Source organism: Epinephelus lanceolatus, chromosome 4 (genome assembly GCF_041903045.1).
Source record: "Epinephelus lanceolatus isolate andai-2023 chromosome 4, ASM4190304v1, whole genome shotgun sequence".
Lineage (NCBI taxonomy): Eukaryota > Metazoa > Chordata > Actinopteri > Perciformes > Serranidae > Epinephelus > Epinephelus lanceolatus.
Genome location: NC_135737.1, coordinates 41135793 through 41161303, shown reverse-complemented (window position 1 = coordinate 41161303; position 25511 = coordinate 41135793). Strand labels below are relative to the sequence as shown.

Here is a 25511-nt window from a genome sequence, read left to right as displayed (position 1 = left end):
CCTCCTCTGGAGAAATGAGTCTTAGTGCCAGCTGGCACAGTTTTTACCTCTGCCCACCTCACCGCTCTTAACCTACCACTACGTCATCTGCTGTAAGGATGTAATGATCACTTCACATTACCATGAGTAGTAGTAAAAGTCGCTTTTACATACTCGTAGCTTGTTGATCGCACCTTTATGAGAATGAAGGAACATCTGATGAAACCACTGAAATACCTTTTCTACATAACTTGGTCACCAGCATCTGAAGTAATAAATTACTTAATGCTATTTTTTCTGTCTTTCCAGAGTGGGAAAAAGACAGTCAAGGCAGTATTGTGGGTTTCAGCTGATGGACTCAGGGTGGTGGATGACAAAACTAAGGTAAGCAAACACATTTTTATGTGTGTGTTGAGTCCATCTCTGTGTTCCATCATCATCCCCTCTGTTTCCTCTTTGTATCTACCTCATCACTCACTTGGAAACAAGGACAAAGAGGGGAAGAGGGGAAGTGTTTGTCCTGCAATCACGTACAATACACACCACACAGGTATTCCTTATACATCTTCATTCTCAGTTTCTGACAACAATAAAATAGCAAGAAAAAAAATAGATGTTTTCCATCTTCAGACCACCAACAAAAGTCGCATTCTGTCCCAGTTTGATGACACCACCTTATGGCTGACAACAGAAGGATGCACTATGCACCTACTGTCTGGATGCTCCAAGGCTAGTTTTGGCCCCTGTATGTGTATGTGTGTGTGTGTGTATTCAGTTTCAGAGCTGACATATGTGACTCATGGTCTCTTGCTGAAGGTGCTTAGTGGGGGAGGGAAGATCAAGTAAACACAGACACACACACATGCACTTGAGGAGTGTCTGGCGGCCAGGGAGGCCTCCTACAGAGTGAGTGCAGCTCGCTGTGGCTCTATTGAAAGCCGAGCAGAATAAAGAGCAGCAGAGAATAGAGGAGAGAGGAGAGCCCAACGGAGCAGCCTCTTCTTTCTCTCGCTTTCCTTTTTTTATGTTGAGAGGCCACACACATGACCTCACCTCTCCAACTCTTCCCCCACTTTAATACCCCTCTTTACTTTCTTTCAGTGATGTATCTCATCTAAACATATTAAAGGATAAGGCTGGCAATATCTTAGAAATTTCTTCCTGTCTAAAAATCCCAAAACCAACAATGAGTTAAAATATTGGATGATAGTTCCTTTATTACAATGAATATGACCTCTGGCTTGGTGCTTACAATGGCCTAGACACACTAAACCAACTTCAGAGAACTAGCGGCGACGAAGGCCCCTTGCTGCATTGCCCGACGCCTCTGTGTCTCAGCCAAAAAAGTTGCACAGGACCACACTGCAGAGTCAACGGTCAACCAGCACATATTTTCTGTGCCTGTGTGAGAAGAAATAAGTCTTAACACCGACAGACGGTGGCCATGTATAATCCTCCATCAGACCATCTTGGCGCTAGTTAGGGAGTTAGCACATTAACAACACTTGACAGAATTAGTTGACAGTGAGTCAATATCTATAACACCTTTAACATAAAAAAACAAAGACATGAGTAAACAGTTTTCTTAGTTTGCACTAGATGGTTGTGACTTCCCCTCTTTTTATCCTCCTTTACCATTTTGTCTAAATAATTCCGGTGCAAGTATGGAAGTATTTCATTCACATGAATTGGACCTGTATTTGGACACATGCGCTCAGCGTTTACCCACTCTGTGAACCTTTTAATGAAAACCACAGAAGCACAGTTAATTTACTGGCATATTTTCCACTTCAAGCAAGTTAAACGTCACGTTCAAAAAAAATCTAATCAATGTTTCTCCTTTATATTCAGCATTTCCTATTCAGCACATCATGGTTAACAGTGCTATGATCAGTATTTTTATGCAAACAGTGTATGAAATGACGATTTGTAATGTTAAAGGTGTCAGTCCAGACAAACCCATGGACCACTGCAGTTCCTCTCAGCTTTACAGAGCAGTTGAATGTCTTTTAATTTGTTGCAGCAACTTCACTGTGTCGCTTCACTTCCACCGCTCCCATCAGCATAGCGTCGAGATGCGCCCAGTTATTTTCAGCAACACACCTCTGATGAACCCACTGAACACTACAAGCCCAGCACCAAACCACAGACAGACACTGTTAGCGACATGCTGGTGAACATAGCGAAGCATTTAGCAGCTAGAGAGCCAGATATTTCTCTCAGGAGTTGGTGGAGATTAAAAACGAGCTAAAGGAGATGACTCCAAAGCAATGCTAATGTTGCTGTGTCTCAGCTGGATGTGTAAATCAGCCACTGTTTGCTAAAACATTATCCATAACATCTTTACAAGGTGGTGATATGTCAATGTTGTGTTCATAGCTTGATGCACTGCTCACAACTGGCCAAAAAAACCCAAACCGACCTGGAGTCACAGAAATATGTAACCGCAGTGGTGGCAGGTATTGTGCAGAAATTACATTCCAAACAATGATAATGGAGAGTCAATTAGGAAGCTTTGTTTCGGCAGACACGTGAATTCCCTGGTTCAACGATATCATGCAATGCGTTGGTTAATGTTACGACCTCATAGGCAAAGAGGAAGAAAGTCAATAAGGGAGGAGGCCAGGGTGGTAAGGGGGTCAACAAAAGCCGGACTTTCACCTGGGAGGCCACTGTTTGTGTCCTGTGTCAAGCTGAAAGTCAACGTGGACTTCTTTTAACTTAATGTACTTAACATCCCTTACATTCTGACATCACGTTACATAACATACTTACATTGTACTTTGGTCCCGTACGTAACAAGCAAAGAAATTTGAAAAAATATGATTTTCTACAAAAATTAACCAAGTACTTTTGGAGCCGAAACCCAACTGTACTGCCGCCATTTATTTACAACAAAGTATGCGTCACCACAGCGTAATGCGGTGTTCAGAGGTTGTGGTCATCTTACGTATTTCTGTGACATCACGTTGCCCTAAACAGCCTCCTCCACCTTCTGTCTTTATTTCTCGCCTCCTCATCATCTTTTATCATCAGCTCAGCCTCCATCTATGAATCAGCAAGTGCACTTATTAACGCCCACATGGCCATTATTCAGACGCTTTCCCACAGTGAATGTACTGTATATATACAGTATGTGAGCGTGCGATCGAGACACATCTCCACATGACCTTGCTAATGCATCGATAGAAAAAAACAGTGAAGTCTTTTTTTTGTGCTCAAGGCAGAGAGGCTGCGTAGATGAGACACTCTGAGTCACATGCTGCTGCTGCTGCTGGTATTCTTCTTCCTTTCAGTGAATGTCGGGACATGGCCTGAGTCACCTTTACCAACAAACACACACTTTCTTCTTGCGCTTTTCATCAAAAATACACCACGCATGAGCAAACGGAAGTCTAAATCTCACACCAGCACATACAGTATAATGTGCTTCTAGTAACACAGAGCATCTTACTGTACCGGTGATGAAGAAGCACACACGAAGCACATTGCTCTCTGCTCAGCCTTTCACCTCAGTACCAGCATCCCCCTTCATTCACTAATTGGCCCACAATGAATGGACCGTTATTCTTCTGCCTCTTTATTCTTCTATCCCGTCCTCATCCTCCCTCTTCCTCTCTCCTCTCTTTGTTTTTGGCGACACTGGAGGAGTGGGAGGAAGTGAGTGGATGAGTGTGTGAACCATCTTCCCCTCTCTTCCCTTTCTTGTCCCTCTCGCCTCTTGTTTTCCTTCTCTTTCTGTCCTCGGTGAGTCACAGAGGTGAACTGAGGGCCCCTTAATGTACACAGAGAAAGAGAAGGGCCCCTTTTAGTTTCCTCTGTAGTGACTATAGACACTGAGACGGGCTGAATAACCCTTTTATTGAAGGAAGGGCAAGTGGTGGAAACATCTCCGAGATGAAAAGGGGGTTCAGTGTCATTAGTCTGTAGTCGCTTTCCTTTCTGTCCTCGGTGGATGTGTAAATAGGTTGGACTGAGAGGGGTTGCATGGGGTTAGCTGAGGTTGAAAGCACTGTGTCAAGTATTGGATCAGCCTACAAGCTGGCGTGCTATATTTCCTGTCCGTCATCGGTTAAGCCACTGCTTGGAAGACAAAACCACATCAGATGTGATTTGATGCAGTCTACCTGCTGGAACACTATGATTGGCTTAACTGTATTGTGTGCGCTGTCAAATCTGATTGTCTCTGACCTCTCTGTCTGTGTTTCTCTCTCAGGACCTCATTGTGGACCAGACCATAGAGAAGGTTTCATTCTGTGCTCCTGATCGTAACTATGACAAGGCCTTCTCCTACATCTGCCGAGACGGTACTACCAGACGGTGGATGTGCCACTGCTTCATGGCTCTCAAAGACTCGGTGAGGGAACAATTAACCTCCCATCCACCCTTTGGGGATTTTCTCTATAGGAGTTACAGGAGCTGCACCAGCATCTACAGTCTCATTCAGCATTTCCTTCAATGGACTGTCTAAAAAAAATTAAATGTGTTCTGATTGACAAATTGCTATCCACTATGGCACTTAAATCTGTTCTATAGGACCAGTTAATGGTATTCCTTAAATTTGAAAACCTTAGGCATGCTGCCAAGGCTCAATAGGGTGCTCAAATGGTAAATGGATAGACTTGCATTTATATTGCTCCTTTCTCGTCTACCGACTACTCAAAGTGCTTTACACTATGTGCCACATTTACCCACTCATAGACACATTCATACACAGGCTGCCTTGCAGGGTGCCAATCTGCTCATCAGGATCTAATCTAATCAATTACACACACCCACACACCGATAGCACGGCCTTCGGGAGCAATTTGGAGTTCAGTGTGTTGCCCAAGGACACCTCGTCAAGCACACTGGAGGAGCCAGGGATTGATCTGCTGGACAGAAATAGCAATAGAATATGAAACCCTTATGAATTTAGCAAAGTTAAACTTACGCAATCGCAACTTCTTCCACAAAGATAATATTCACCAAAGCTCTCATCTCATGAATTTACTTCAAGTTTGCAGCTGTATTCTCTGCTGCTGTCTGTAAACTTTTTAAGCTGCTGTTATTACAGACAGGCCAAGCAGCAGCCTCCGAGGCTGAGAAATGAAGCCGATGTCCAAGTGCCAAAAACTGCAGTTCCTCCAATGGCCACTTGAGGCTGGCTCCGAAACACTCAATCCCCATAGACGTGCTGCCCAGCTTTACAGCAGAAATAAACATGTTTACAGCCAGGCAGAAAAAACAGTTTTGGTCTCTATAGCTAATTTCAACATTCATGACAACTGTACAGGGGATGAATTTCTATATAATTGACTTGTTTATGTTTTATTAAGGCTTAAAGTTATGCATAATTAAGGACAGGGCTGCTTAGGTCACAAGCTGTCTGTGAGGTATCGATACAGCTCCACCCTCTTGTCCAAATACGGTCACTTCTGGCTCCAAGAAACCATGGCGATAGATGAAATGCCAAACTCGAGGCTTCAGAATGGGAGTCAACAAACCAATGGGTGATTGCAAAGCAGCTGCATCCATTATTTTATGCAGTCTACGTCTTCATTTTCATGTTATTACGGTCTGCAGCGCATGTATAATTTAGACACATCCGTGGCAACAATCTCTGTGACACAGTTGTGTTCAACTCCTGGAGTTAGAGTGATTTCTAACCTCTAGTGTTTTTGTTTTACCAACCTTGGGCTGAGGAGGTTGTAATTGAAAGACAACTGCAATAGAAACAATGCTGTCACAGTGTGTTGCGGTTTCAACCCCGTGGCTGTTTCATCAGCTTAGACTGCGAGTTGGATTATTCATGTGGACGGAAGAGAGCGCAGCACAGACCTGCGGGATTAGGAGAGGGGATTAGACAGAAGCCTGTGGAGTTATCTGTCCATCTCTGTCTGTCTCTATTTCCACCACACTCTCCATATTTCTATCTGCTCATCTTAAACGGAACTGTCTCTCCCATAGCAGTCACGGCTGTCTATAAAGACAGACGCAGTCAGAATAGGAGGGAGGGTGTTAGAGAGGTGGTGGGAAAGTGGGAATAAATTGCAAAAGGCAGGCTGGAGTTAGTTGCATTCAGTGCCACAGAACATGAACTCATGTTGACGTTGGACAGCAGAGGAGATTTGAGGTTGATAATTGCACCCTAATCCGATGTTCACTGCAACAGCTGTATGTTATGTGAATGCCTGAACTTGATTTGAAGGTTGACCTGAACAAAACTCACGCCTGATGCAAATAGTCAAGATCGCTGACAGTGGAGACATTTGAAGTGTCCTAATTCTGTTTTTGTTGAAATTGATCAGTCCAGGTTACCTGTAGATTTATGACCTTTAAACTCTGTGTTTTTGCTCCATCAGGGGGAGAGACTAAGCCATGCAGTTGGCTGTGCCTTCGCCGCCTGTCTGGAGAGGAAGCAGCGCAGGGAGAAGGAGTGCGGCGTGACGGCTTCTTTTGACGCCAGTCGCACCTCGTTTGTGCGTGAGGGCTCCTTCCGGTCCAACCCTTCTTGCCAGCAGAGCAGCAGCAGCGAGAGAGATGACAAGCTGCAGGACAAGAAGAAAGGTAGGGGGACATTTCAGAGTGTGCACACATACTCACACGTGTTTTTCAAGTAGGGATGGGACGACATACGGTTCTACCACGGATTGTGATTAAAAAACGCTCATGATTAGTTGATAGTGGTAAATTTCCATGATGTGTGATCTATCTGTCATGCAACAAAAATATTTGTTTCTTAACAAAATGTAAGGTAAAATGGGATACTATCATGTATTGCAATTGTCTTGGCCAGGACAATCATGACATGAAATGGTCATGTAGTCCTGTGCCTACTTTCAAGTACAGCTCATACAATGGGAAATATAAGTTGACCCTTAAAATGTTAAATTCAAGCATATACTGAGCAAACTCTCAGAGGATCATAGCCTCAAGACGTTTAGTAGATCACCAGTAGATTACAGTATGTATGGCTGTAATAGGGTTTGAACTGAAATGACCGTGCAACCATTTCCTCTTCTAGACCAACCTTCTGCCATCCCAGCTCTCCCACCTGGCACCGCCTCCCCACCCGAGGGTGCGGCGTCCCCCATGGAGCGACCAGAGCCTGGCGGGCCTCACGCCATCCCCCGTCGCCACGCGCCCATCGAGCAGCTGGTGCGTCAGGGCTCGTTCCGGGGATTCCCAGCCCTCAGCCAGAAGAACTCTCCCTTCAAGAGGCAGCTGTCGCTCCGCCTCAACGACCTGCCATCCACACTGCAACGCAAGACCGACTTCCAAGACAAGAACCCTGGTGAGTTGGGAGACCCCGACCTTTTCCTGCTGTGATCCTTTTGTAGAAACATCTGTTAGCTATACCGTGTTCACACTGATACTGTAGGGTTGCCGTTGAAGTGTTGCTCAAGTGCCAGTTGATGTAGTTATCATGGGATTCTGTGTGTCTGCTATTGTTAGACTACTTGCAACAAAGCACCTCAACTCAACATCATCTAAAGTTTGTAATTTTGTCAAAAGACTATCTGTGTTTTTGAGCCTTATATTAACATCACATTTCACCACCCCATTGCATCCCACAGGAAGTGCGCTGGGCTTTGAAGTCAGTTTTTCGTTGAGGCCAAACAGCATAATTACACGTTGAAGTGATGCGCTGTGGTCCAAAAAGACTTTTTCCTTTTGACTTACATGGTGAAAATGACTTGTTTCACTATAAGGATTTAACCCATTCGGTCCGATAACATTTGGAAAGTCTAGAAGAACTGCACCATTGAATCATTTTATCCCATTTGACACTAGTCATTCAGTTTATTTGAAGTGTAACTGCAATTGAACAACATTTAGACCATTATGGGATGATGCTGGGTTAGCAGCAGGACGCTGATTTCACAGACAGTTTACCAAATGGACATCATTCAAGCTGTTGAACAAAATCACACTGAAATAATTTCTCTAGTCAGATATTTGATGCAAAAAAAAGAATGAATAAAAGCATATGTGCTAGCTGTAATAAGAGGGAAACAGAAATCTTATGAGAGGCTGATGATATTAGCTGGCAGATGCAAAAGGCTAATTTAAGGCCATGACATCAGTTAACATTCATTAACATTGGGCTTGTTTCTGGAGGTGATTCATCCACTTTTAATTTACATTTGGTATCAAAATGCCTCTCCAGTACCCACAGTGAAATCAGATGGGACCTCTCCCTTGCAAGTGCAGAAAAACAACATGATTTGTTATTTTGTATTTCAAAGAAGTCAAAGAACATTACTGCTGTCTCCAATACAGAGAGTACACATGTGGGACTTTGTGTTCCACTTGCGTCATGGTTGTTTGCAGATCGGAGCATCATAACATTTTCCATTTGGCTTCAGTCTGGCATCAAAGACCCCCGTCTGAAGAGATCTGAGGTCTTTATTACAGAATAAACCTTCAGCACATGTCAGATGCATTCTTATTCATGTCCTCATACAATGTGTAATTCTTCACTTTAATCCCGACACTCGCCTTCTATTGTGTGCGGGCCAAGATAAGAAGCAGTTGTGCAAAGTGCTGTTATTATTGCTATTAGCGTCAGCGCTGATGGCTGGGCCTGTGTGACTCTGAAAGCTCTGTGCTTTTTACTAAGGACAATTAATAATAACTGACTTACCCCTCACAGGTATACACACACACAAAGACACACCCACTCACCATGGTGCCACAGGATCACAGCGCTCGGTGGCGAGGCTGATTATAGTCATTAGAGGAGATGAGAGGGTTGACTGGAGGACTCCTCCGACTGGAATACTAAACCACAACATTCAACTCCCACTCTCACTCATATATACACTCCTTCAATTTCCGTTCCTTATTCCCCCATGTTAGTTAATGTATACATCCATTGGTGGTGAACTTGATGCAGTTTGCATCCTACCTCACTCCATCACACACACACATGGATCCACGCTGTCTCCCTGCTCCCTTGTGACTCTCTGAACAATGTCTGTATTGATTTGTGTGGTCAATCAGCTGTCCGGGTTAGCCGTTAGCAAGCCCTCTTCCAGCCCTTAACCTGCCACTGCAGAAACACACACTCACATACAGATAGAAACACACGTGAGGTGCTTAGAGTGCTTCTGAACTCTGTGGGACATTGACTGGTAGAGCGGGGATAGAAAAGGGTGCCAGGGTTGGTCTTTGTAGAACAAAGCACAGAGAAGTCTTTAAGGGGAGACCTTACACATGCCTCCAGCGCCCTCCTATATAATTCAAGGCCTGTAGCCACACAATACACACAAATGAGAAAAGTATACATGTATAAGAAGAGTGGGCTTGTGAAGGTTTGGGTTTGACCCACAATGAGCACATCTGTGCTCAACGTGTTTATTCACTTAAATGCCACTCATCTATACATTCATCCCTCTGCATGTGCGCGTTATAAAACTTAACCACAATGTCAAAAGTGTCATCATCAGACTCCTCTTTGTCAAGTGTTTTGGACAGCTGGGCATGGGGATGATGGGGGCAGCAAAAACAGGAAGACTGAGTTTCATATGTTGAAACTCCACTTACTTACCTTTTGATTTTTAATTTTATGATGTGATAAGGCTGTAGTTAAAGTGTGGCTGATTCAGGTGCCAAAACCACTTGATTAGGGTTAGGAAAAGATCATATTTTTGGCTTAAAATACCCGTCTTTGTGCCACAAAGGCAGCTGGAAATGCCCTGATGTCTCACGAACAAACACCCAGTTTTGGCGCCACAGTCACAGCTGGATATGCCTTGACGTCTCACTAAAAAACTTGGGCACCACTATTGCGGCTGGAAATGCTCTGATGTCTCACTAACAAACACCTGGTTTGGGCACCAAGGTTGCAGCTGGAAATGCCCTGATGTCTTGCTAAAAAACACCTGGTTTGGCTGATACAATCAGGGCTGTAAATGCTCTGATGTCTCGCTAAAAAACACCCAGTTGTAGCACCACAATTGCATCTGGAAATGGCCCTATGTCTCCCTAACAAACACCCAGTTATGGTGCTACAGTCACGGCTAGAAATGCCCCATTGTCTTGCAAAAAAGACACCTGGTTTGGGTGCCAAAATCACAGCTGGACATGCCCGGTGTCTCCCCAAAAAACACTCAGTTTTGTTGTTTGTTGGCCTCAAACAGTGGTGGAAACAAAGGCGGCCGTATCGCCATCCACCATCCCCTCCACCTCCTGATGACAAAGTCAGCTCATATAATCTGAACTATGTCACTGTAGAAATTTTGATATCCTGTGAATGAAATGTACAAATGTTACATATCTGTGGTTTGCAGAAACACACAATGCTAACAGTTTCTTCAGGCCACTTGGCTGATAAGCTAGTGGAAGAAAGAAGAGGGTAATAGAGGAAGAAACAACATTCCTCTCCTGTCTCTGACCAGAGGATAGGAACAGGGAATTAGATATTATATCTATTTATATCTGCGGCCTGTGCAGGAGAGGTTTAAAGCTGTAGTCCAAACCAAAGTCAGACAGGAACATTATGCCTTCTAATCCCTCACTGGTCAGATCAGTTACAGTTGGTTTAAAAACATAGATAAGCTAAGCCAAATTCACCTCTGTCTGAGTCATACCAATGCACCAGATATACAAGGTAATGACATGGCTGGCAGGCTGCAATGTACATAAAGGATAATGCTGCATGAGATAGAGTTGTTTACACAGTTTGGCTTGACCTGAATATATTCTTGTGACTATCTGTGAACCTTTTTATTTTTAGTAAGGAGGTCCTGATGAGCACAATGCCATGTTTGTCTTAAGAATCTTGCGTTTTTGATGCTTTCTAGGTCAATAGCAGCGAGACTTCATTCGCTCAGGTTTCATTGCTTTTGATGCTATCAGGATGTGTTGCACAAATAAATGAATATTTTTTCTCTGTCTTTTTGTTTGTTTGTCCCTCTCCTTCATCCTCATCTTCTCCCATTCCACCTCTTTTCTTTCACAACTTTCCTTATCTCCACCATCTCTTTCCCACCTCCTCTCCTCCCCTCCCCACTGTGTGTCCCTTTCTTGCTAGTACCAGAGATGGATATGGGGTTGCCAGGGGAGGGAGACTGTAGTATTAACGCCCTGTGTAGCCAGATCAACACTTCCTTCACCAATCCATCGGCTGAGCTCTTCTCAAACCCGTCTTTGCCTGCGAATGGCCCTCCAACCTGCACTGTGCCCCCAGCCCTGCCTCCACCACCTGGACCAATTCAGGGTAAGAAGAACTGCAACTGAGCATTTTATTTTTTTTAATAGTGAGCACTCAGTGTTGGGGAAATTATTCTTCTAAATCTTTAACTTTATCCCTCCAGGTACTTCTTCCTGGGTGCAGCCAGAGCCTCCACTCCACTCTCCTCCTCCGGTTTCTGTGGCGATGCAAATGCAGATGCAGAGCGGACACAGGCGCACACCCTCCGAGGCTGAGAGATGGCTGGAGGAAGTCTCCAAGGCTGTAAAGGCTCAGCAGACCCCTCCACCAGGCCCCACCATCCCCACTATCCCTGGACCACCCTCTATGTCGAGTCAGCAGATGTCCAGTCAGGCAGTCATATCAGCTGCCCCAGTGTCCACTGTCCCAATGTCCCTTGGCACCATGTCCAAACCTCTCCTCTCGGGCCCCTCTGCTCTCTCAGGTCAGGCGCCGATGCCCCTCCCGCCCATGTCAATATCATCAGTTCCTCTAATACCAGGTCCTCCAGTGTCAGGCCCCCCGATGTCTCTACCCTCCATGTCCATTCCCACGATGTCCGGTCCGAGCATGTCTGGGGCCCCAATGATCCAGCCCTCCCTCCCTGGGCCCCCATGCTCACTTCCAAGCTCCATGCAACCCTTTCCCTTGGCTTTTGATACCACCCCAGCTCCTGTGGGAATGTTCGCCAGCCAGCCTGTCCAACCAGCATTTGTGCCCATGCAGACCTACATGCCAGGCCTGGCCAGCAGTATGACATATCCCAATGCCAGTGTGCCTGTGGTAGGCATCACACCATCGCAAATGGTGGCTAACGTCTTCTGCACTGCTACAGGCTCATCTGGTGCAGGTGGAGCCATGGGCACGGCCGTAGGGGGACCAAAAGTGGGGCCACTTGGAACAGCTGGGCAGCACCATTCTTACCCAGGCGTACCCAGTGCAGTCGGGCACACTGGAGGGTTTTCCACACCGCCATTCTCTCCCACTCCGCCATTATCGACAGCCATTAACGGCCTCCCACCGCACAGCAGCGCCACGATGGCCCTCCAGAATGGGACCTCCAGCAGTGGTGGGAATGGTGGCAGCAGTAGCAGCTGGCCGCCAGAGGGCAGCCAGCTAACAGCTCCGGCAGCCAGCGACTCCCAAGACGATGATCGTTTTGAAGCTAAGTGGGCAGCACTGGAGGCCAAACCATCGCCTCAGCAGCCTGGAAATAAGACACCAGCTGCAGCAGCCAACCCGTTTTCCAACAATCTTCAAAAGACTTTTGAGATTGAGCTTTAAGCCTGAGTTGGCCTCCCAAAGCTGTAGCTCTAGCCCTGAAGTTCAAGTGAGAAATGTGGGCTTAGGACAGGATGCAGGTCCTCAAAGTTAGCCTAGCATCTGACCTGTGGCAGCCTAGCAACTTGCTAAAAGCTCTCATATGAGTTGATGTTATAATGATCTTAATTGCTTTCTTCACACTCCAATGAGAGCTTTGGAGGAAGCTTACAAGTTGCTGGGCTGCCATCGAATGATCAGGTCTCTAGCTCACTAGACTTGTTGGACTGAATCCTTCCACTCCACCCGCTACCCACCTTTCTTCCCTGCTTTCACTTCTCCACTCTTGCTTTTCTTTACTTGGTGCAAGTCCCTGGATGTACTGTATGTGTCCCCCTGAGGACATTGTAGGGGGGGCACAGCCCAGTGGTTTCTTTCTTTAAAAGGGGACTCCACTCAGATGCATTCCAAACCCATGAGATGTTTTTGTTTTTTTCCCTGGTGGAGGATTTTGGTGGAGAATATAGCAGATATGGCAACATCACAAGACGTGCAGAGAAGCAGAGGAGCAATTTGTGGACTGATGATCAGACTGATGCTGATCTTAGCCAAGCACAGCGAAAGTTTGGATACCTGAAAGGACTAGCCAATGATGAAAGACCCGACCCTACCAACCCAAAAGGACTTACTGACTAATAGTAGAGATTTATGGCCAAATTATTTTATTTATTGTACTGCATTTTTATTTTAACAAGTTATATATACGTAAAAATCAAATTTCTAAAGCAGTGTTTCAGGAGCGTGTTGTTTTCATCCCCTATATTTATTTTTGTTGAACCGTAAAGAGGAGGGAAACTACAGGTAGCAGATAGGTAATGTCAGCAGTAGAGGGGAAAGTGATGTGGGAAACCGAGTTGTGTAGCAGGATATAGCCTGGGCTGACAGTAAAGCAGTGTGTTGTGCAACATGTGAGACAGTAAGTGTATATAGCGGCATGTTTCTTCCACCTGTTAGTCCTCACGTATATACGCTCCACTGCTGGTGAGGCCAGTTGAGTCGATACGGCTTCACCTCGGCTCTGTAGCCCATTTCTGTTGCTAAAGTCTATGTTCAAATGTTACCAGGATACGAGAAATCACTTCAGGATATCCAGCACACAGACACTCTGGATAATACAGCACAGCAAGGACTTCATCTTCCCCAGACAAACCCAAGGAACTTTAACAACTCAGTGGAAACAAAAAACACTCAACACTGTGCAACTAAAAAAAAAAGATGATGCACTACATTCCAGCACTCATAATCCTTTTATGTGTTCAAACACAGGGTATAGTCTCATCTCGTACAGTATGACTGTGTATTCACCTCTATTGTGCTACTGCGTCAGTAGTGCTACACTCATTTCAGATTTTGGGATTAATGATAAGAGGTGAAAAGAGGAGAGGAACATGAGCAGATGTAAATCGAGGCGTGGCAAATGAACGAACCGAGAGAAATAAAGGATATACTTTGGATGCAGAACTATTAAGAACACTTGATTGACAGATTTACAGGGAGAGGAAATATAGAGCAGCAGATAGATTGCCAGAGGAAAGAAGGAAGGATAACATGTATGTGAGAGACTGAAGGAGAGAATGGAGTCATACCTTTAAAAAAATGAGACGGAGGAAGTCTGAAGAAAGGAAAATAAGATTAGATATTAAAAAAAAGAGATAAGAGGAGGAGACAGAGTGTGTGAAAATATCGAGAACAAAGACACATTCATCATGAATCCCACAACCCGAGGACTGCCTGCCGTTTTTACATCTTTTTTTATCCCGAGGTCAAGCCACTTCCATTTCAGCGTCATGTTCCTCAGCTCCTAATGCCTCACAAACAACACTTTTGATCATATTTTTTAAAAGATATTGCTTACTATATTATTGAAGTCTCAAAATGATGTGCAACTCCCTATATAGTCAAAGCTTCAGCAATGTCAAGACAACTTTCTGTGTGTTAACTTGCAGTTTGCGTCATAAAAGCTTGAAGAAGATGCAGCATTAGCGAGCAGAGACGTTCTTTATCGAAGGGCTTTTCCATGTGACATATAGGCCTAGCGAACAGGTGGTTTCTGTATGTTATATAAAAACTGTAATCTGACCAGAGACACTCCTGTTATGTTCCTTGGGAATTTAATTGTATGGATTTGGACTGCCACTGATTAGGTTTCCTGCTCATTAACTCCCTACAGTTTAATTAGCTCATTAGGTCTCTTCCTGTGGCAGCCATCCCGCCTGATAGGCTGCCTTCTCAGAGATCTTAAATTTATGTTCCACCGGCCTAATTTATACCATCTCGGGTCCTCCCCACGTTATTGTCTTTTGTTTTTCAGACGAATCGATATTTCTTCCCCACCAAAAACAAATCCAAATTGCTCTCTCTTTGCCCTCCTCTCTCTACAAGACCAGACTGGTTCACACATAAAAATCAGTGCTTTTATTTCATTGAAAATATATTTTAGCCCTTGACTCTTGTTTGCACGCCCTCCAAAATTATAAATGTAGGTTAATTGTATTTCCGCGTTAAAGCAAACTAAATGACCTCATAAACTTGATTGTAAAACCATAGTTTAGTGATGGTAACAAAGCAAACCAGTGGAATTTATTTTTAATCTTTATTTACAGAATTTTTGTATTTAAACCTACATATTTGTATTGTAATTACATTGTACAAAAGATAAATAAAGTAATATAATATTACTCCTGTTCATGTTTTTGTATGTGGTGTTTTTTTTAGTTTTTCTACAACTACTTTTTATTTCTCTTGTGTTTTCTCTCCTGTCTTTTATGACCTGCCTTCGTTTTCTTTTTATTTCTGCCTCCCGGGATCTCAGCTGCTGTCTTGTTATTGATCTGACTCGTCTTACTTTTCTTTTTTTTTTTCCATCTAGCTTCGGAGTGAATTCAGGACAAACCTGTGAAACAAGAGTTAAAATAGGTAAAGCATAGGTTTGTTTCCATTGACTGTACTGAAACAGGTTCAACAGCTTCCTGAATGTCTTTAGAACACAGCTGAAGGTAAAAGAACTACGCCCATTTTCAAATTTCATACATGTTATCCTTATGTTCTGAGGCAGTGGTTCTCAGATGGTGTGTGATTTTGTGATAACCACACATTATTATTTCAATATTCAACTGGGCCTATACAAAAAGTTATGAATGAATTTTTAATTGACTGCATCAGTATGTTGTGCACGCCCATTTCCTAATAAAGAGGCAAACTCTAGCAAAAAAAAATTAATTTAACTGAATTTAATTTAAAAAACCTTCACAGGGGACCTATTTGTCGCCATTCACGCATGGAAATTATTAGTGTGTAACACATCAAAAGCCCCGATTGGCAGCCAGTGTGAGGGATGATAACATTTAAAAGGAGAAAGGCATGAATGGGACGATGGGTCACTTTATTGTACGGAGCAAACTGCAACAAAGCACCAATGAAGACGACCTACCACCTTGAGAATTTGGCTCGCCCTTTGGTGTGCTTTGGATACAAAAGGTTTGAAAACCACTGGTCTAAGAAGCTCCAAAAATAGTAGTAAACATGAAAAATTCTCCCCCAAATCCAAAAACAGAAACTCAAATTTGTGATGTTATCAAGTATAAAGTCTGGAGCTGCTCCATCGACAATAAATTGGGAAAGGTGCTCTACATCAGTGGTTCCAAAATGGTGGGTCATGTTCCAAAACTGGGTCACGAGACGCAAGTGACTCAGGAACATGTCAAGTTTGTAAAAAACACAATTTATTTTAGATTACAGCGCCGTTTCCTGCTGTAGAGTGAGTGACTAATGGACAGCTACTTGACAGAGACAGCAAACTAGGTCAACAAACGCAAGAATGACGCCTAATATATTAAACTGTGTGGACCTTGAACTAGTGACTAAGGAGAAATCTGCACCCTATGTCTGGACCAGCTGTAAACCACTATTCTAGATGACACTGAGAGCACACAGGTTCATTAGGGTATAAAAAAGAAAACAAACATTTTGTGGGTCAACAAAATCAGGCTCCCTCTTTACAACATCGCAAGTCTGTGACTGACTTCTCTGGTTTTTAGCTTTGAGAGAGAGAGCAGCTCACATCCACAAATATTGATAGAACTTTCCTCACCTGTGGAAATAACATATTGGAATTCTGAATTTAGGTGGTGTTCCCCTTTCAAAGCTGATTGGTTTAAAGCAGGGGTAGGCAGTCTATGGCTCCAGAGCCCTCTCCAGTGGCTTCCTGTGGCTTTGATAGACAATTCTAAGGAAATGAATAACAATTTCTTTTTACATTTAAATTTTCAGTTATTGTTGTGGGCCTAACGTGAGTCTTACATTCTTCAACTGCAAAAATGCGTAGCCTGTACACTGATTTAAAAAATATTTTAACATTTTGTCAGCTAAAATGTGTGTCATATGTCTGGCCTGGCACTTTTTCCTCTAAAACATCACTAGTGATTGCTACAGTATTTTCAATCATCCTAGTTAGGCTAGCTGTGGATTCCAAATCCAAAACGGGAAAAGTATAAGGGGGAGCATAGAGAATTTATTATTATTATTGAATTATTTTGATTGGTGTTATGAAACAACCAAGACATCAAAACAACCTTACAACATAAAACCACAGCACCCAGATCCACCCCGTCCCATCCTGAGGCTGGCCAGCACAGACAAACAAATAAGCACCAGTAATTACACATGATAAATATACAAAATATACAGACCTAAGATAGACTGATTAAAAAAAAGGCAATATTACATTTCGGTACTATTATAAGCACACATAGCCATTAAATCACATTACTTGAAATGTAGACATTATTATAATTGTCCAGGAATGGTTGCCGTACTTTATGGAATTCATTGACTGATCCTTGAGTGGTAGAAATAGAGAATTTAATAGTGCGTGAACAAATTTATTTGCTTTCATCAGCAGTGCTACAAAGTTAAAGTACCGAATAATCAAAAATACCTCACTGCAGAGGAGCCACCTTGTGCTAAAACATATCAGTGAATGCTCATTTAGATCTATTAGTGATGTTGAGAGGCTGAATTTGACTTAAAAGGCTGTGTTACCTTGATCATGAGGCTCAAATATGTGTTGCAGCTCCAGACAGATTTTTCCCCCTCTTTTATGGCTCCTTTGATAGTAAAGGTTGCCGACCCCTGGTTAAAGCAATACAGTTATGTTGTGAGAGAAGCCATTTTGGGGCCCCCACAGACTCATAGACCACGTCAAAGCTGGAGCACTTCGACTGTTTGGATTGACACAAAATCATCAGTACAAAAAAGTACAGCCTCTGGAGCAGCAACTCCTCCCTCACTCTGTAACTTGACATTTTGGAAGATTTTCTGGCTTTGCTGCTGAGAGTTAGATGAAAGATCAATAACAATCTCAGATATGTATACCACCATACTTCTTCCTTTGTCTGGTGCCATTTCTCTCTCCTCTCAGAGTAATCTCCCCCACCCCCCAGCCCCTGGATGTGACTGCTGTCTAACCAGCGCTGTCTTCCCCTCAGCCGGGCTGATCGCTGCTGCTGCTGCAGCTCAGGTCACTAATGGAAGCAGACAAGGCCTCTTTTCTTCATAGGGCCGTGAGAAACGGGGCGGATGCACACACACACACACACTGAGCTCTTGAGCAGTGGTAGCAGTAACTCTCAGCCGGCCATTGTCCTCTGATCTGAGGACAGAGTCAGTGAGTGTGTGTTGCCGAGGAGTCAAAGAGGGGACGATCAGCAGAGCTTTATAACTGTGGTTAAACTCCAGTGGACACTTGTTCACCTCATGTTCCTGTAATTCATTCATCGTGCATCATGCTGATATGAAAGTTAAATCAAAGTCGGTGTCAGTGAGGCCAAATGAGATGATTTCATGTAACACAGGCGCTTTGATCAGGGCAGTCTTTGTTGTTTTTTAATGGGCTTTTTTCAGTAGCTGGATGGATATCATAACACTATGTTTAACTCTCTAATCTGTGGATCATTTCCGCACAACAGTATATGCATTTCTTCTTGCTTTCACACAGAATTAAATTATATAAGTGCAAATCTCTTCAGTTGATCCAGTGGCACAATACATTAGTGTAATCAAAATGATCAAAATTGATCACACTGCTTTTCTCACAATCCGTATCGCTCTCGGACGTGTTCATCAACATCCACTTTGTGTAAATCCCCTACATGCAAAATATTTATGCCATCTGTCAGGGCCCTTCAAACACGAATGTTTAACCGGTTTCAGTAATGTGGTGTTTTCATAAAAAAGAGCTGATAAGAGATTTATTCAATTCAGTCAGGAACACTCTCATCCTACATTTAACCATTTATTGCAACAAATGGAAACAGAGTTATGCTTGGCGCTGAGGGCTCTGCTGTTAAGGTGCTCCCTGGATCAGACAAGCAGCATGCTATGCCAAAACAGGAATTGCAATGCAGAAAACCTCCCAGGTATTTAACCTTACAGCCATGTTAGGACTCGGAATCAGAAAGGTATAGGCAGGGGTGGTGGAGGTAAAGCTTTGCCGGCAGCAGCAGCGGTGTGTGGCAGCACTGGTGTAGCAGGGATCAGTGAGTAGGAGGCCATATTTACATGGACCGCCTTGTTGTGAGAATGGGCTGTGATTCGTGTGTTACTGATGAGAAACAATGATCAGCTGGTTGTTAGCTGGTTACAGCCGGGGTGTATGACTTCCGTGTCCTGCATGAACTAATGCAAAGCTTCATTTAGTGACATGTTCATCCTCAAATTTTTGTGCAACTTATGACATGTTGTCAAAAGTTTACAGGTGCAGCTCCGCCATTATTCCTCAAACACATTTACAACTTTCGAAACTGAGTTTTTCATAGGTTATGTAGTTGCTAAACATGGACGAGGCGGACATCATGGAGCAACAAACTTATATTTTTAATGTAACATGTTTTATCCTCCACATACAGGATTACAATATACCATCACACACACATACAAGCATTCAATGAAACCACAACCCCTTGCACCAGCGCCTCAATCTATCTGTGCATCACACTGAGTAATAAAGTTGGTCGCAGATGCTAACATAGGAGATGGAGATGCTTGGTTGCCATGGCTACGCAGTGAAAGGCTAATTTATAACAGCTGAAAAGTGCCTTAGTCAGCAAAAACTGCCTCCTATATGCAAAAATTAAAGTGCCAGAAATGATAGTAGCTGAAAAGGCAATATCATCCTAATGGATTCTCAAGGCAGGCGGGACAAACATGTGTGTGTGTATGTGTGTGTGTGTGTGTGTGTGTGTTGGAGGACGTCTCATGTTCTTTATTAGTGCTTCAAAGGCTTAATTTTCACTTGTACAGGAGCCAGGTGCTAAAATTTAAAGTGTGTATGTTATAATCACTCAGAGCAAATTACTGCAAGATAATCATACAAGAGAGTGTGTGTGATTTTTGCGCGGCGTGACTTATTGCAACTAATACTAGAAGAGGAGCAAAGATCTTTGAGTGTATGTGGATGGAAAACATCACTGCGGGCAATGTTGTTTCACTTCCAATTAGTGCTTTCTCCCTCTCTTCACTGCTTTTAGTGGATGTCTGCAAAATGAAGGTTGTTGGCGCTTTCAGCTCTTCGCATCACTGTGTATATACTATGTAATTAAATAGAGATGGAAAGGAAGGATGTGTCTGAGTGTGTGATATGTGTGTATCCATACAGTGTGTGTGTGCGTCTGTCTGCGTGATGGCAGCGTCTGATAGCAGTATGAGCGTAGACTCAGTAATGGTGTTTGTGAAATGGGCCATACCTAGATTGTCAGATCAGCATTGGATAATGCATCCAAGCCGCACACACACACAAACACATACACTGTATTGTATATATATATATATGTTTTTGTCCTGAAATATTTCCTGAAATATTTCTCGCGTTTTCAGTGACATATCAAAAATTCGTTCAAGAATTTTTCCTTCTTCAGGACTCTTTCTCTTTCTCTGTCTCTCACACACACACACACACACACACATACATACATACCCACACTGGTCTAATGCTGCTAATTGCAATGAATATAGTGTTGGCAATGTGACCTTGCAGGTCTTGGAGCTAGGAGGAAGTAATTACATTGATTAATAGCATGTGTTTGGTATTGATTAGTGCAGCAGCTTGCCTCTTGTTTAGTCCACAGCTGGTTCCAACAGCAATGACAGGGGCAGTAATGTAAATCTTAAGGATAACGCTGGAAAGACATGAAGCAGTGATCCATTTTAATGCTTGTATACTGAGCAAACAGGCCATGACAAGCTTCCACGAAGGGGTTGCATGCAGCGTGTGTGTGTGTGTGTGTGTGTGTGTGTGTTTGCATGTGTAGAAATATGCACACGTCAAGAAATACTGACTTTGGCCCTCAGGGTTTGAGGCAACCTCAAATGCCAGGGCAAGGGCACATACATACACACAATCAGCTCTCCATCTGTACACACACACACACACACACACACACACACAACCATGCCCGTCTCTGGCATTTGTGACATGCAAAATGTTGGCACCATTGCTGTCTCGTATGACATTGTAGACACTATGCAAAATGTTGAATCCTGTCAGACCTTTGGACAGAAATGCTGTGATTGGCCGGGCAGCATAGGCGGATGACACGATGGGCCCCTGGGCACGGACGCGTAAAAGCCCCGCCCCAGGCTGGGAAGATACAACATACGGCTGTTTCTCCCCACAGAACTGAAGGGTGCATAATGCATAGAGTATTCAGCCCATCTAATGTCCTGTAGATAAATTGGGGGAATGGAAACACTGATGGTTTCACTCTTGTGACATTTTCAAAGTGAATGTTTCAGCCTGTTTTCTCTCCCAACAACAACAACAACAACAACAAAAAAACATAGAATAAAATTAAAACAAACAAACTAAAAAAAACAATAGAATAAGATAATACATTATAATACAATAAAACAATGGCGCTTTTTTTTTTTTTTTTACAAGAGTTAAAAATGATCAAAATACAGCCACTTTGTCAGTGCACAGAGCCACTTTTTGTGATGGTATGACACGCACCAGGCATGTCAGTTTTCAAGCCAGTGGGCAACAACACAAGTCGTCAAATACTGCCCCTTTGTCAGAGGTCACTGGAGTCAGACATGGACACAGAGAGGAACCCTCTGCGGCAGTATGTACATAATATAAAGAAGTCTGTAGTGGGTGGGCAGGAGGGGGAAGTGGATGGCTTAAAACAAACTCCAGACTTTCAGCATACTGTTAAGTTCTCCTGTGAATTTTATGCCAAACTTTTTCAACCTAGCAGTGCTTTTGTTGCTGAAACCTAAGGAAATCAATGTATAAACAAAGTAGTTTATGTACATTGTAAGTTTATTTTGAAAGAGACTGTGTGCATGTAACGAGCAGAAACTGTGCATTTCCTGTGAAAACTGAAGTTTATGTTAAATAAAAAGACACAATGCATGTAATAAGAATAAATTAAACGCTGACGTGTATGTTCACTGACAAAGCGGCAGTATGATGAGTTGGGATGAGAACATGTTTAATGTTTACGCTATTCTTCCAATTTTGTATTCATTTATCTATTTTTTAAGAAGGGGCTTTGTTGTTGACATGGATGACTATGCCCTTTGAACAGAGATGCTGAATTCTGAACAGATATTAAGATTATTAGGGATAAAATTATATGATTAGATTTAAAGATAAAAATGTTGATGTTTAAGATCACAGAAGGTTGGTTATGCTTTAGTGTGGTTAGGCCGGACAATATATTGATATATCAATATCATGATATGACACTAGATATCATGTGAGATAGTGGATATTTTAATGCTGTAAGTGCTGTTTTGTCTCGGTTTAAAAGGCTGCATTACAGTGGAGTGATCTAATTTTCTCTTACCAGACTGTTCTTGCTGCTCTATAATTTGCCTTTGCCCACTTAGTCATTATATCCACATTACTGATGGTTATTTATCAGAACTCTCATTGTGTAAGTTTTGTGAAAGCACCAATAGACAACCCTACAATATTGTCACAACATTGATATCAAGATATTTGGTCCAAAACATTGTGATATTTGATTGGGTCCATATCGCCCAGCTCAAGAGTGAGAATAAACGTAGGCAAGACGTCCATCTTTGCCCAGTACTGCAGTCCACACACACACACACACACACACACACACACACACACACACACACACACACACACAGTGTCAGCTTCTACCACCCCCTGCCAGCAGCTGTCACTCATCAGCGCTGGGTGCCAGAGAGGACCAGAGCCAGTGTGCTCTCACTCACCCATTGTTTGCGTTGCTTAAATCATCCAAGCATTGATGTAAATCATCTGTTTACTATGCTACAGGCGCAGAGGGGGGCTTCTTTCTATGCTGTGTCCTACCTAATAAGCCTAAAGGAGACGGAGATGACAAGTCTTGAAAATGAAGTCATTCGAGTGCTTAGTCACGAGCTAAATCATTTGCTCACTCACTATTTGGCATCACATGGATGACAGATTGTCAACAACATGAGTAAATCCTCTAATATTTATGTCTTTCTTTAAATAACATCTCTATTATCATGCTACAGTTTGAACAGCTCTGATAAAACTCTAAGTGTTTGTGCTTATGTAATCAGATGAGATAAAGCTCCTGTACGTATGTGATGGTGATGATGCACTATGACTTGTGACATCATCACTGCAAACAATACATGTATGCAATCATCATACAGACCCAATCACCTCCGCCGGCTTTACATGTGACTCATGTGTAAGCCACAGTGGATTACAAGTGTGGTTTAACACATTCCTCTGCACCATCTTTGTAATATCACCTCTACTTATGAAGAGGGGTTTGAGCTTCTTGAAACATGAATAACTTAGTGGCAGAGAGAATGCAAATTTCTGACTTCCAAATAGGACAGCTTTATAGTAAAATCCCCTGCTGGGACTCACCCAGGACAGTTAACAGTAGGTGGTCTCATGCATAATTTACTATGGTGCAGCTTCAATATTTCTGCTCATCTAGCACCCCCTTGTGTAGAAACGGGGTGTTGCAACATGGACACAACAATATATTTTAATACACGACTCCTAAAACAGATGACACCAATTTGCCCATTCAAGCCAATACTATCATATGCGCATGTCTGAAGGCTTGCAGTGGTCCCAGTAACCTTTACTGCTAAATGGCTCTTACACAAGATTGACTCTGGGCATAACATTGCATGACAAGCACTGTTTCACACTGATGGAAGCTGTCTCAATACAGCTCAGTGAACTCAATATATAAGACCAATAACCAATATTAAAGGTGACTTCATTTGCTGTTCTGTTTCAGTTTAAATATCTAAACTTTAACAGTAATTAAGGCATCATGGTTTTGGACGACATACTATACTATGACTTTTTTATAATTTTGGGTGACATAATATACTGTGACTTCTTTCACAATTGTGGACGACATGCTATACTATGACTTTTTTTAATGGTTTTGGACTACATATACTATGACCTTTTTTTTATAATTTTTATACTGTGACTTTTTTCACAATTTTGGACAACATGCTATACTATGACTTTTTTTTGTAATTTTGGACGACATACTATACTATGACTTTTTTCATGATTTGGATGACATGCAATAAAATGACTTTTTTTCATAGTTTTGAAACGCATACCATAGTATGACTTTTTTCATGATTTTAGACGACACACTATAGTATGACTTTATTTAATGGTTTTGGACTACATACATATACTATGATGTTTTTTTTTATGGTTTGACTATAGTATGACTTTTTTTTATAATTTTGGGTGACATACTATACCATGACTTTTTTCATAATTTTGAACGACATACTATACTATGACTTTTTTTGTAATTTTGAACGACATACTATACTATGACTTTTTTTCATGGTCTTGGACAACATACTATACCATGACTTTTTTGTAATTTTGGACGACATACTATACTATGACATTTTTTGAAATTTTGGACGACATACTATACTATGACTTATTTTTAATGTCTTGGATGACATACTATACTATGATTTTATTTATAATTTTCGACGACATACTATACTATGACTTTTTTTTATAATTTTGAACGACATATTATACTATGACTTTTTTTTGTAATTTTGGACGACATACTATACTATGATTTTTTTTTTTATAATTTTTGACAACATACTATACTATGAGTTTTTTTCATAATTTTGAACGACATACTATACTATGACTTTTTTTCATGGTCTTGGACGACATACTATACTATGACCTTTTTTGTAATTTTGGATGACATACTATACTATGACTTTTTTTATAATTTTGGACGACATACTATACTATAACTTTTTTTTATAATTTTGAACAACATACTATACTATGACTTTTTTTTTATAATTTTGGACGACATACTATACTATGACATTTTTTGAAATTTTGGACGACATACTATACTATGACTTATTTTTAATGTCTTGGATGACATACTATACTATGATTTTATTTATAATTTTCGACGACATACTATACTATGACTTTTTTTATAATTTTGAACGACATATATGCTATGACTTTTTTTGTAATTTTGGACGACATACTATACTATGATTTTTTTTTATAATTTTTGACAACATACTATACTATGACTTTTTTTCATAATTTTGAACGACATACTATACTATGACTTTTTTTCATGGTCTTGGACGACATACTATACAATGACCTTTTTTGTAATTTTGGATGACATACTATACTATGACTTTTTTTATAATTTTGGACGACATACTATACTATAACTTTTTTTTATAATTTTGAACAACATACTATACTATGACTTTTTTTTATAATTTTGGACGACATACTATACTATGACATTTTTTGAAATTTTGGACGACATACTATACTATGACTTATTTTTAATGTCTTGGATGACATACTATACTATGATTTTATTTATAATTTTCGACGACATACTATACTATGACTTTTTTTATAATTTTGAACGACATATATGCTATGACTTTTTTTGTAATTTTGGACGACATACTATACTATGATTTTTTTTTTTAT

The 25511-nt window shown here is 41.9% G+C and overlaps 1 protein-coding gene across 6 annotated transcripts in view; it reads left to right on the top strand.

The window, feature by feature from the left end:
- numbl (NUMB like endocytic adaptor protein) overlaps nucleotides 1-15156 on the top strand; it is an 84974-nt gene extending 69818 nt beyond the window's left edge. For 4 of the 6 annotated variants that reach the window (XM_078167315.1, XM_033631801.2, XM_078167316.1 and 1 more), the window contains exons 4-9: nucleotides 289-363; nucleotides 4196-4336; nucleotides 6324-6528; nucleotides 6986-7255; nucleotides 11000-11185; nucleotides 11283-15156. In XM_078167315.1, the coding sequence (XP_078023441.1) occupies nucleotides 289-363; nucleotides 4196-4336; nucleotides 6324-6528; nucleotides 6986-7255; nucleotides 11000-11185; nucleotides 11283-12442 (2037 nt within the window). In that variant the 3' untranslated portion in view covers nucleotides 12443-15156. The remainder of the gene's footprint in view (nucleotides 1-288; nucleotides 364-4195; nucleotides 4337-6323; nucleotides 6529-6985; nucleotides 7256-10999; nucleotides 11186-11282) is intronic. The other 2 variants (XM_078167314.1, XM_033631800.2) reach the window with 1 other exon arrangement.
- Nucleotides 15157-25511: the final 10355 nt, after the last annotated feature.